The sequence below is a fragment of the Dermacentor andersoni genome, chromosome 8, assembly GCF_023375885.2.
Source record: "Dermacentor andersoni chromosome 8, qqDerAnde1_hic_scaffold, whole genome shotgun sequence".
In the NCBI taxonomy this organism is placed as follows: domain Eukaryota; kingdom Metazoa; phylum Arthropoda; class Arachnida; order Ixodida; family Ixodidae; genus Dermacentor; species Dermacentor andersoni.
Window position 1 is genome coordinate 63,878,190 of NC_092821.1, and position 13,989 is coordinate 63,892,178.

General features: G+C 47.1%; 1 protein-coding gene across 1 annotated transcript in view; it reads right to left on the bottom strand.

Annotated features, from left to right (window-relative positions):
- The window catches only part of LOC126538912 (N-fatty-acyl-amino acid synthase/hydrolase PM20D1-like), a 98,191-nt gene that overhangs the window by 42,668 nt on the left and 41,534 nt on the right, over nucleotides 1–13,989 (bottom strand). The window contains exons 7-8 of the mRNA XM_050185610.3: nucleotides 4,028–4,089; nucleotides 2,107–2,185 (exon numbers count right to left, since the gene is read on the bottom strand). Of these exons, the coding sequence (XP_050041567.2) occupies nucleotides 2,107–2,185; nucleotides 4,028–4,089 (141 nt within the window). The remainder of the gene's footprint in view (nucleotides 1–2,106; nucleotides 2,186–4,027; nucleotides 4,090–13,989) is intronic.

The window sequence follows — 13,989 nt, forward strand, 5'->3', positions numbered from 1 at the left end:
TTCTTTAGAATCGTCGAGATGGTTGACTTAGACACGTTGTACTTCTTCACCAACTCGCAATTTTTAGCACCTTGAGACACTTCCTTCAACATTGCTCGCTTCGTTGCCATGTTCAGCGTTTTCGTTTCGTGACCACTGCAGGCACATCATTCCTGCCCGCCATTCTGAATTACAACTATGGCTTGACTAGAACAAAGCGAGGAAGCATGGAGACTAGTGTGGAGAGGCCTGCTTCTCGGTAAAGGCCATAAAACAAAACTTCTGAACTTAAGCCGGCGCTGTAGCGCACGCGCCGTGACAGCAAGGGAGTTGCAAGAATGAGCGAGGAGAGGGGAGCGGAGTAGCGAGGACTAAAGCCCCTTAAGCTCCGTAGTGTAGTGACACTCCCCTCGTCTGCCTTCACTCCTCCTAATTTCTCCTCTCTTTCATGCTGCCTCCTTGACCATGGCACCGCCTACACTGCTCGAGCTTAGCAACGGCGCCAACATGCACTCCTCGCCACTCTGTTGACGCTTCTCGAGCAAAAATGGCATTGATGCACAGCGCGAGGGCCCACGTGATGCTATTAGGCAAATACCGACGCGGCGTCGGCTTCGGCCAGAGTGCGCGAGGAGGAGGCGGCATTCTTCAAAGCGTGGCAGTACTTTACGAAGTTTAAGGGGCTTTACCGAGGACGGGTGAGAGGGAGATCTTGCAAGCCACATGCCGACACTCGTGGGCAGCGTGTGATGGTGAAGAGAGGGTAGAGGGGCACGAAACGGATAGTTCACCTCGGAGGAGGCTTGGGAAAACAGACCACGTGCGCAAAAGGGTCGGAGGTTGTCGTTATTTCGCCTCGCGGCGGCAGGTTTATGACGTCCGTTCGCTGTAACCGATTGGCAGGACTCAAAGACGTTCGTTATACGTCTGATTTTATGCCACTGAAATAATGTATAGTTTGACCGTCGCATGGCTCTCGTTCATTTTGGGCGAAAGTTCATCTTAAATAGGGCCATTATATGCGGGCTCGACTGTACAACCTGAATTAGAATATGCTATATCCATGTGGGATCCTGGAGATAACCTAATTACTTTGCTGGAACTTGCCCAAAATAACGGTGCTTCTTTCTTTCTTTTCTATTTATAGCAGAACTGCAAGCATTACTCCAATTAATTGTAATTTTGACCTTTCTTTGCTGTCTTTTCACCTTAAGGTTGCACTTTCACAGTTTTTATCATCATCCTACATTGCATGCACAGTTGTTTACAAGACTACATTATTTATCCCATTGTACTCACCACTGTCATAAAGTTAGGAGTGATCTAAGTCTTACAAAGCATTTTTCAGGGAAAAGACGGGGAATGCGGGAGATGGCTCCTGCATTCACCTTGTTCACGTTTTGCTCAAAGCAATTTTCAGTTATTTTTGCCTTGCATGTGTATAGATTGTAACCACCTTCCTGCTGATGTTGTGGCAATTAATGATAACACTCTTTTTCCTTTTATAACCTTTTATAACTAGGAACTTTCGAATTTTTTTTAATGACATCTAATATTGCATAGCAGAAAACTTTTTTCACTGCATTTGTTTACAATGTACCCTGTATTGTACCACTCCTCTTTATGATGCCTCTGGCACTGACGGTAGGACAAATAAATATGTAAATAAAATTCTGCCCAATGAGACTCGCACTATGCTTCTGCATAATTTCCGGCCAATTGAAAGCGAAACTTTTTTCTTTAACCATTTTCTGTGACAATGTTCCAACTAGGTGAAATATAAACAAAGTTGCACACTTGTTGGAATAAACGAAAATAGCTGAAAAGTGTCCTGCTATTAGGTTTGCTGCTCGGTAATAGTAGTAACTCTTATTACAATACTGTAAGGAATGATAATGTAAAACATCATATTTTCCTAATTTTGATGTTTACACATCACGAAATACAAACACAGGAAATTTAGAAGAGACTGCAGATAGCTAATAGCCCTTGAAGCCAGAAGGGTGTTTATGTGTTGACAACAAAAGAACAATATCAATTCATTATTCCATGGATGTTCATTGTCCTCAGTATTGGTAGTCGTGCCCGTGATCCAACATCATGTTGGAACTCTTGCATGGAGCGTACCTTCACGCCGCCAGCAATGCGAGTGACCGTGGTAGTTGTGCGGATCATGGAGTCCAGCTGCTGGTTCCGTGACATGAACCTGCACATTTGCAGACATATTTTTTTCATTGCCATCATCATCGCCATCCTTATCCTTATGATTGGCAAAACCTGCTAGACACTGGTTAGGATTGCCACTTGGCTAGTTTTTCATCGGCACAGCTCGTTTTTCCCTTGCAATGCCGGCCGCTAGTTCAACCCATATACCGGCAAGCCACTTGCACATCTTCAAGTTTACCCCTAAATCAAAACATGTTACGCAAGAGTTCTGTAGGCTGAATTCTTGCAAGAAAATTCATTTCCAGTTCCTTAAGCTGTTCACTGTCATGAAATGGTCGGATTATCCAAAGCTGCGAGACTGATAAGTGCATCCCTTCACTTTTATTTAAAAAGAAAGAATTTTAACCAAGTGCAACTTGTGCTTCTCTCCCAAACACATCTTCTCTGGGGCCCAGCCACACTGCTGGCTGTTCTAGTGCCAACTTGCATGACCACTTTGTGTCAAATCCCAAATAATTGCACATCGTCAATTTTTGCGGCCTCGCACATCCCTGGGCTATGGAAACAATGCTAAATGGGCTGTTGACTTTACCCGCTGGTTGAAATTATTAATACGTGCCAAATTTTATAATGCCTTTCAATGAATTTCATTCATGCAAGGTCTGTGCTCAACATATCACCAATCTACTTTGTTTTTATTTTGTTTGTACCTTTGCATGCAGTACTAATCACAAGAAACATACTTAATGAATGTGGCAGCCCCAACATTGACACAAAAGATTATTAGCCTTGTGCGAGTATTAGATATTTTCGAATTTTCGATCGAATATTATGCTATCTGAAATTTGCTTGGGATCGGATTGCAGTATTCAAATTTTTCTAAGTATTAGAAAAAATGAAGAAATATACATATACTATTCCACGTATAAGCCTCATTCGTAGTCACAACACCCTCGAGAAAAATAAATAAAGACATTTGAGCGTATTATCACTGGAACTGAGGTTAAACAGCGCGAAAAAGACGAGGACACAAGGAAACAAATATCACAGACAAGCGCTGACTGCCAACTGGAAGTTTATTTGAAATTCACCGGACATTTATACCTTTTTCAGCATCGTTCAGAAGAATGATAACCTTTCAGAAGAAAGATTATAATGTTGTTGATTTGCAGATGTTTTTGCGACTGATGTGCACATGCCTATGCTGAAAAAGGTATAAATGTCCGGTGAATTTCAAATAAACTTCCAGCTGACAGTCAGCGCTTGTCTGTGGTATTTGTTTCCTTGTGTCTTCGTCTTTTTTGCGCTGTTTAACCTCAGTTCTAAGTATGAACCAACTAGCCCTCATCAAGATCTTGCTAATCACTGCAAATCAGTGCATGTAACACCTGAATATTTGTAAAAACATATTTGTAAAATCTATTTGGCGCATGCAGTCCACTTGGTAAGTCTTGAAGAGTCGTTTGCGTAGTATTCGACAGATGGCCAGCACAATCATCATCAGCTAGATTTGGCACACGACATATAGCTGCAGCAAGTTCCGGGTGTGATCATTACACGGGAAACAAAAAATCTAATTTTAACGACAAAACTCAGGGGTACGATCATTATGCAAGTATGATCATTATGCAAGTAAACACGATATTCACCCACCCCTAGGTACTAGAAATCTTGCTGGTGGGAGGAAGCGTAATGTGATGGCATCTCATTTTACACAACCACACAGGCAATGAGTGCACTTGTCTTATCTCGAAAGTGGAAGTGCCGGCTATTCACGCACAGTACAGAGCACCAAGGAACCGAACCCCTTGCCAGCCTTTTGCCCCAAAATGTTAGTTCCCTGTGACGTGTACCAAGGGAGGGGAGCCAATCAAGTGCTCACCAGCTGATGGCAGGTCCAAGAAGCCACATGTTGGCCAGTGCAAGTCGTAAGTGGAACGGTACCTGCAAGGATAAATCATCTCGTGAACGACCACTTCATGCCTGGGCAGCACAGAGGTGCTGTGTTGCACAGGCAAGAAACTACAGCAGAAACGAGACAGGCAGGGTGCTGATTTCCAACCGATATATTGCCATAGGACACACATACTTATAGGCACATGTTGCACAGGATGAAACAAACAAACAAACAAACAAACAAAAGACAATACACTACTATTTAACACTTGCACAGAAAAACAATTTCTGTGTCAAGTAAGGAAACGGAGGTGGTGCTGACACATTGCTCTGCTACCAAGCCAATCATATCTGCTTCAATTATCTCTCTAGTGAGCTGATGTTCTGCTCTACCTCTAATGCTGCATCTGTCATACAATGGAGCACAACCTCAACATATAACCTGCCATACAAACTCTCTTCATATTTGTATCCCAGATAGGAGTTCGATCATTAAAACATAAACTGCAAGCTCTGTTTCCTCATGGCTAAGCATGAGCAGCTCATACTACTATATACTAATAAAGGAGAAATGAGACATCCGCCTAATCATAATAATTGCTACAAAGAAAACCCATACGGCTTCCTCTAAAGAAAAGCCTGGCAGTTGAAGAAAAATTCTGCCTGCTCCAGGACTCGAAGCTGGGACCACCGCCTTTCCCAGGCAGCCGCTCTGCCATCTGAGCTAGGTTAGTGCTTCTTTGGAGCAATTGCTACAATTAGGTGTATGTCTCATTTTCCCTTTATTAATTGCTTCTCTTCACCTTGCGGGTTTCTGCAAAACTACTATATACTGTTTGATAACAGTCATCATCATCATTAATCTTTGTTATGTCTATAACAGGACTAATGCATCTCTCAGCGATCTCCCACTGAAGTTGACTTGTGTCACTCAACGTCTGCAGATTTTACTACAGTAGAACCTCGTTAATTTAGATTTCATGGGACCGCCAAAAATCTCCAAGTTAATCGAATGTTGAATTATTCAGGGTATCAAGAAAACAATAAACAAATGCTTACCACATAAACACACGTATTTACTGAATGAACCCGCAAATCCTGTTTATATTGACACATGTACTTATCTTTATCGGGCAACCACGTTTCGCCGCCTAACAAATGTCATCGCACAGCATGGGACGCACCTGCATGTATCCGAAGTTTCTGGAAAGTTATCGATGCTTCTATCCGCTGTCTGTTGTCGCGGAACCTTATGTTATCTGATTTAATCACCTGACGCGAATGGTGTAGAACTTTGTGGAAGGCACGCGGGTCCGAACGATTAGTCTGGAACATTCGACGACTGTTCTTTAAAAGCCGACGCGCTTGACCCGCTGATCAGATTTTCGCCGATCGCCGAGCGTGTTCGCCGCTATCGTTGTGCTATAAGTGTAGCCTGTTTTGTGGGCACAGGTTCGCCCAATAAAAGTTAGTTTTGTCGTTCACAGTATTTCTACTGTGTTATTCAACGTCACCACCACGTGACATCTGGTGGAGGTGCTTTATGTTCATGTACCGGACGCCCCCGACAAGCCGTAATTCAAGCCCGGACCGCAAAGACAACACCAGCGCCGTCCCGGAACATCGAGCAAGCCGCCGGCTACAGCAGCTGCCCCCGGAACACGGAATTCTACCAGAGACGACCAAGAAGAGCGTCAGAGAAGTTCGTCCAGAGATGACCAAGAAGACAGCCCCAATGGCAGCCGGAGCAGCCCCAATAGTTCTGCAGCAGCCCAGGGAGCCACCGACGTTCCGCGGTTCCACATTTGAGGACCCGGAAAGCTTCCTGGAGACGTATGAGAGGGTCGCTAAGTTTAACAGTTGGGACAGCGACGACAAGCTGCGGCATGTCTATTTCGCATTGTAAGACGCCGCCAGGACCTGGTTCGAGAATCGGGAAGCCACCTTAACGACGTGGGACCTGTTCCGAAGCGGCTTCTTACAAACGTTTACAAGCGTTGTGTGAAAAGAGCGAGCCCAAGCTCTACTAGAAACCAGAGTGCAGCTGCCAAATGAGAAGATCGCGATCTTCACGGAGGAGATGGCCCGTCTTTTCCGGCACGCCGACCCGGAAATGTTGGAGGAGAAAAAAGTTCGTTTCCTGATGCGGGGCATCAAGCAAGAACTTTTCGCCGAACTTATTCGTAACCCACCGAAGACTGTGGCTGAGTTTTCTGCAGAGGCATCGATGATAGAGAAAACTCTGGAGATGCACACCCGGCAATATAACAGCCAGGGGCACACGCCGCAGTATACCATCCAAGGACTGGGTTCGGACGACCTTCAAGAGACTATCAGGGCCATTGTGCGCGAAGAACTGCGCAAGGTCCTGCCTTCGTCGCAGCCTCAAGTAGCTTCGATCGCTGACATCGTGAAAGATGAGGTTCAGCGATCGCTTGGAGTTCCTGAGGTGCAACCTCAATTACCGCAGCCCCAGCCAGAAGCGATGACCTACGCCGCCGTCGCACGCCGTCAAGGTCCCCCTCCGCGACCACGCCAGGGCCCTGCAACGACACAATTCCGTCGTCCGCCGCCACCAGCGCGCCCACCCGTCGCCCAGCGCACCTACGCGAGGAAGACGGACATTTGGCGAGCCCCCGACCACCGCCCGCTCTGCTATCACTGCGGAGAAGCCGGCCATGTGTATCGCCGATGCCCATACCGGGAGATGGGACTGCGAGGTTTCGCCGTCAACGCTCCGCGCCCGCAGCAAGGTGAACGCCCTCGCGATATTGCCGACTACCTCGTCGCTACTCAGTGGAGCTCTCGACGACTGTCGCGTTCGCGATCACCAGGCCGCTACCTCTCGCCGCAGCGCCGACCATACACTGGCCCAGCCCGGGGCCGGTCAGCGAGCCCGTATCCGGAAAACTAAAAGCAGCAACCGATGGAGGTGCGGTTGCTGTTCGTCGAACTGACGAAGATCCTCCGCCGCCGACGAAGACGACGAAGAAACCATCTCGACGACCTAATGACGACACGCCGCCGTCCCGACGAAGTCAGGAAGCCAAGACTACACCGACGAAAGACGACTTGACGTTCCAGCTTCAGTTCAACACGACGCAACCGTGATCCGACGCCAAGACCCAACTGCAACGCCAGACAAAGAACCACCGACCTCGACGTGCTTCTCGACGGCCACGCAGTCACTGCCTTAGTCGACACAGGGGCCAATTACTCCGTAATGAGTAGACACATCGCCGCCCAGTTGAAGGTTAAGACTGCATGGGAGGGCCCCCAAATTCGGACCGCTGGAGGACACCTCATTACGCCGACTGGAATCTGCACGGCAAGAATAACCGTTCATGACCGGACTTACCCTGCCACCTTCGTTATCCTCCAACAGTGTTCACGAGACGTCCTTCTCGGCATGGACTTCCTGAACCAACACGGCGCAATCATAGACCTGAAGTCAAAATCGATAACGCTGTCGGAAGATCAAGCGATACCGCCGGAGAGCTTTCGTAGTCACCACGCCTTGAGTGTTCTCGAAGATCAAGTGAGCATCCCGCCTCACTCGAGCATTGTTATTTCGGTCGGCACCGAAACACCCGCTGACGTAGAAGGCGTCATTGAAGGCGACCAACGTCTACTAATCGACCGTGAAATTTGCGTCGCAAGAGGGATCGCTCGACTGCATGGAGGGAAAACTGAAGTGTTGCTGACAAACTTCAGCCAAGAGTTCAAGCACATCAACAAGGGCACGACGATCGCGTACATCGAGGAAATTCTGGAAACCAGTAACGCGTTTGTCCTCTCGGATTCTGCCGCATCTACCCCGACGACGATGGTTCCCGAACCAGACTACGACATTAATCCAAGTTTCCCCGTGATTAAGCAACAGCAGCTCAGAAGTCTGCTCCGACGATACAAAGGCTGCTTTTCGACGTCATCAAGGATTCGACAAACACCAGTCGCCAAGCATCGCATAATCACTGAGGAGTGCGCTCGACCACTCCGCCAGAGCCCTTACCGAGTTTCGCCGCGAGAACGTGCAGCTATAAGAGAACAAGTCGACGAAATGCTGCGCAACGACGTCATCCAGCCGTCGAAAAGCCCGTGGGCATCCCCTGTGGTCCTGGTAAAGAAAAAGGACGGAACCCTACGTTTCTGCGTCGATTATCGTCGTCTGAACAATATCACGAAGAAGGACGTATACCCCCTTCCACGAATAGACGACGCATTGGATTGACTCTGCAACGCCAAATACTTCTCGTCGATAGACCTCAAGTCTGGCTATTGGCAAATAGAAGTCGACGAAAGAGATCGTGAAAAGACGGCCTTCATCACCCCAGACGGCCTCTACGAGCTCAAGGTTATGCCATTCGGACTGTGCTCGGCGCCTGCAACGTTCCAGCGCGTCATGGACACGGTGTTAGCAGGATTGAAGTGGCAGACCTGTCTCGTTTATTTGGATGACGTCGTCGTCTTCGCCGGAAATTTCGACGATCACCTCAGGCGGCTTGCGACAGTACTAGAGGCCATCAAGTCGTCAGGGCTTACTCTGAAGCTGGAAAAATGCCGCTTCGCTTATGATGAGCTTCTGTTCCTAGGCCACGTAATCAGCAAATCTGGTGTTCATCCAGACCCGCAAAAGACAGCTGCCATCGCACAGTTCCCGCAACCCATCAACAAAAAGGCAGTGCGTAGATTCCTTGGCATGTGTGCCTACTACAGGCGCTTTGTCAAGGACTTTTCACGCATCGCCGAGCCGTTGACACGTCTAACTAAATGTGATGTTGAGTTCAAGTGGGAAACACCGCAGGCCGACGCATTTGAAGAACTCAAACGACGCATGCAGTCGCCGCCGGTACTTGCGCACTTCGACGAATACGCCGATACGGAAATCCATACTGACGCCAGTAGCCTAGGCCTCGGTGCCGTTCTAGTCCAGAGAAGAAACGGAGCCGAACAGGTGGTAGCTTACGCTAGCCGGTCGCTCTCAAAAGCGGAAGGCAACTATTCTACGACCGAAAAGGAATGCCTCGCCATCGTTTGGGCTACAGCTAAATTTCGCCCTTATCTTTATGGCAGGCCATTCAAAGTCGTCAGTGACCATCAGGCGTTGTGTTGGCTAGCGAATATAAAGGATCCTTCAGGACGACTGGCGCGGTGGAGCCTCAGACTACAAGAACACGACATCACTGTAACCTACAAGTCCGGACGAAAACACTCCGATGCCGATTGCCTATCACGCGCACCCGTTGACCCGCCACCGCAAGATGACGAGAATTACGATGCCTTCCTTGGAATGATAAGCGCGGTAGACTTCGCTGAACAGCAACGGGCAGACCCGGAGCTAAAAGGCCTCGTCGAATATTTGGAAGGGCACACCGACGTTGCCCCAGGGCATTTAAGCGCGGATTATCTTCCTTCACGCTTCAAAACAATCTACTCATGAAGAAGAACTTCTCACCAGTCCGCGCCAATCCCCTTCTTGTTGTCCCGTCAGGACTTCGTCCAGAAGTATTGCACGCCCTACATGACGATCCGACCGCTGCACACCTCAGATTTTCCCGGACACTATCGAGGATACAAGAAAAGTATTATTGGCCGCGCCTGACTGCCGACGTTGCCCGTTATGTCAGAACATGCCGAGACTGTCAGCGACGCAAGACACCGCCGACAAGGCCAGCCGGATTACTACAGCCAATCGAGCCTCCTTGCCGACCATTCCAGCAGATCGGGATGGACTTGCTGGGACCCTTTCCGACGTCAATCACCGGAAATAAGTGGATCGTCGTGGCGACGGACTACCTCACCCGCTTCGCTGAAACAAAAGCACTGCCGAAAGGTAGCGCAGCCGAAGTGGCAAAATTCTTTGTCGAAAACATCCTGCTGTGACATGGCGACCTAGAAGTCCTCATCACCGACAGAGGTACGGCCTTTACAGTGGAGCTCACCCAAGCCATTCTGAAATACAGTCAGACAAGGCACAGGAGGACAACGGCCTACCACCCGCACATGAATGGTCTTACGGAGCGACTGAATAAGACCCTCGCCGACATGCTAGCGATGTACGTCGACGTCGAACACAAAACCTGGGATGCCGTCCTGCCGTACGTAACATTCGCTTACAACACGGTGGTGCAAGAAACAACACAGATCACGCCGTTCAAGCTGGTCTACGGCAGGAACCCGACGACGACGCTCGACGCCATGCTGCCGCACGTCACTGACGAGGAGAACCTTGACGTCGCTACCTACCTCCAGCGCGCCGAAGAAGCCCGACAGCTCGCCCGCCTGCGGATCAAGAACCAGCAGAGGACCGACAGCCAACACTACAACCTCCGATGACGCTTCGAGTACCAGCCCGGTGCCCATGTTTGGGTTTGGACCCCTATACGCCGACGAGGACTGAGCGAGAAGCTTTTGCGTCGCTATTTCGGACCGTACAAGATCATCCGACCTATTGGCGCACTGGACTATGAGGTCGTGCCAGACGGCATTTCGCTATCACAGCAGCGCTGCTCACGACCTGAAATAGTCCACGTTGTGCGACTCAAGCCGTACTACCAGCGTTAATGAACTTTGGGGTTTCGCGTAACTGACCTTTGAACTTTATTTCTTTTCGTTGTTTTGTTACTTATGTTTAATAAGTGCCCGTTTGTATTTCACTTTCTTATATTTGTAGCATCGGGATGATGCTTTTTAAGAGGAGGGTATTGACACAAGTACTTATCTTTATCGGGCAACCACGTTTCGCTGCCTAACAAATGTAATCGCACAGCGTGGGACGCGCCTGCATGTATCCGAAGTTTCTGGAAAGTTATCGATGCTTCTATCCGCTGTCTGTTGTCGCCGAACCTTATGTTATCTGATTTCATCACCTGACGCGAATGGTGTAGAACTTTGTGGAAGGCACGCGGGTCCGAACGATTAGTCTGGAACATTCGACGACTGTTCTTTAAAAGCCGACGCGCTTGACCCGCTGACCAGATTTTCGACGATCGCCGAGCTTGTTCGCCGCTATCGTTGTGCTATAAGTGTAGCCTGTTTTGTGGGCATAGGTTCGCCCAATAAAAGTTAGTTTTGTCGTTCACAGTATTTCTACTGTGTTATTCAATGTCACCACCACGTGACAATATTTTGCACAAAAGCAGTGCAGAAGCTGCAATTCTTGTCATCTCATGACCGATTAGCACTCACAGTGGCGAAGGCCTGGCGACTTCCGCCGCAGCGTGAGACACGCTTTTCACTAATGCGTGCACATTCGGATAATTTCTCTCCAGTAAACTCACCATCTACAGATCATCCGTACATCACTATGTAACCAGTGCTCTCCATCCTCAACAGCTCTGCAGTGAGTCAAACTTAAACTACTCTTTGCCGCAACTGCTGCAGATGGAACCGCGGTCCCTAACAATGCGTTCATGAATGAAGACTATGCAATTATGAAGGCATGCAGCCAATGCAGTGTTATGCGCAGCGATAAATGCAAGGAAAGGCTTTAAGACACAAATAGGGATGAACCGTTCTGACGTTGATGCCATTCGCATAGGATTTATGGTGACGACTATGGCGATGTGGACTTTACCGCTTCGTTTCGGTTGAATGCTAGTGCTGGTATTGAACTTTTGTGCCACAAATTTGTGGCACTTTGTGCTCACAAAGCTCCTTGAGTTGTCTGCATGAACCGACGAGCAGCTAAATACGTCCAAATTAACAAGAATTTCACTGCATTAAATAATGCTGCATATGCCTGCTGGGACCAGCAGACAAGTCCAAATTATCCGATTTTCTGAATTAACAAGGGTTGAATTAGCAACGTTTTATTTCTCATTGCACAATGATATCCCCTGCCCTCCTTGACCGTGTTTTCCTTGACGTGTCAATCGTTCTGTTATACTATAGTAGGCTGCTGATTATCTGTTCTATGCGCTACATAATCTGTCAGCTCCAGTTATTGTTCTTTATCTCAAACTAGAATATCGGCGGCCTGCATTTGCTGAGTAATGCTTTCTGCAATTTCCCCATCTTGGAATATAATCTTTATATTTTTCGTTCTATCAATAATTGCATGGCTGTTACCTTCTCAATTTCTTTGTTATCTTCCGAGTTTCAGCTTGATGGGTTAGTGTTGCGATATTTCACTGAATAAATATTTTACAGCAAAGCTGTATATGCCTAGGCGAAACACTCGTGGTCCGACCACGGAAACCCTACTGTGGGGGTATGAGCCACTGTTTAGGGCGGGTATGAGTCATTGCATTCATCTTAAGTGACAGACGGAAAAATTTCTCGTTGGGTAGGCGTAGAAATGCTTATGCATTAAAAACATATACATTTATCTATGTATTATTGTATGGAAGGGACACAGAGGGGGACGGGGTGAAGACAATGTCAGCCCGATCCAGCGGCTCGTGTGGCCGAGCTAGTTCGTGAAGTGGAGCTAAAGTGGCAAAGTTAGCCACCGCTGCCAAGCGAGATCGCCAGCGGTGACGTCGGGCCGAGATCTGGGGTTCAAAAATGTGTGGCTCCGGTGTGTTACTTGGCAACTACAGTGCATAACTGAGTCATAAAGACTATGATTAAAGCATTACGAAACACAAATACGTAACGTAATTCAGAAAGACCTTGATGAACCCAATGGATTAGCACAATGAAATGCTCATTGCACCCCTCTGTGATTACGCAAAGCACAGTGTGCAGCATTTCAAATAAACAATGTGGTAAACCCAAGCCAAATGTGTGCGTAACCTCTTTAAGAAACACAAGAACGTAACCAATAATTGAGAAAGAGTTTAATAAACTGCTGGAATTAATGCAGAGATAAAAATACTGTGGCTGCAGATTTCAGCTAGTAATATTTTTTTTTAATTTCCAGCGACAATGTCAACAAACTCCCGTTCATGGCATAGTGACGGCACAGAGCTCCCTCAGTTTAAATATCCTCTCATACAGAATCGAATGTTTGGTATTCCTTTCCATATCACTGAAGTACCTAAGACAGCATCAAGTAAAGCATTCCTTTACCATCGCTTTTTTTTCTCTGTTCTAGCTTAATAAGGGCCTGCATATGAACCACACCTTCCATTTACCTCTGTCTCCTTGGTACTATGTATACAACTAACACTTCCTTTTTGCCTTCTTTATTTGGTAACCTCGCCACATTTCTCAATATGTAACGACGTAATCTTGAAGCTCTGCTAAAAGAAAAGCAAGTCAGTCAGTGCATTCACTCTTTGCACCGATATTTTCAGGGTGCTTCCTGTCATTTGGCTGCCCGTGGTTTCACAGCTATCTTAACGGCACCGTAATGTAAAGCGAGCGTGTTTTGCCTGCAGATGAGAGTCGAACTTTACAGCATTCTAACACTCTGTAGTGCTTTAATGCATACTGTTTCAACTAACTTGCACCAAACTTTAAATAAAAAGGTGCATCATATGTAAAAGCAACCACTGCAGTATTATTGACTGTCCTCTCGCGCAACTCCAAATGTTGATTACTATAAGCTGAAGTCGTAAATTATAAAAGTGAATTACCTAATGTTTAAAGTACTGATTTAAATGCAAAGTATTCAATGTAGATGTTGTGGAGCATATTGCGAATGTCTGAATTAATTATTTTCGTGAACATAGCTGTTGTGGTCTTATTTGTATCGAGGTTCCAAAGAAAGCATATGAAATCTGAAAAGTGCCATGAAAACAGGCATTTGCATAGTGCATTAGTGCCCGTAAACATGCTTCAAATGAATGATCAAAACTGCTAATTTAGCTAATTGGAATGTTGGATTCATAGTTACAAAAATGCAGTGCAAACAAAAGGGATAAAGAAGGAAATGCCAGAAGCAAATTAAATCTTGGGGAGAAGCGTTGACCTACAGAAAGCCAGAATATGCACTGGGTTGAGAGTCACATCTGTTTTGAGTGAAATTTTCTGAGCGGAAATTAACTGCAGTAGAAGATA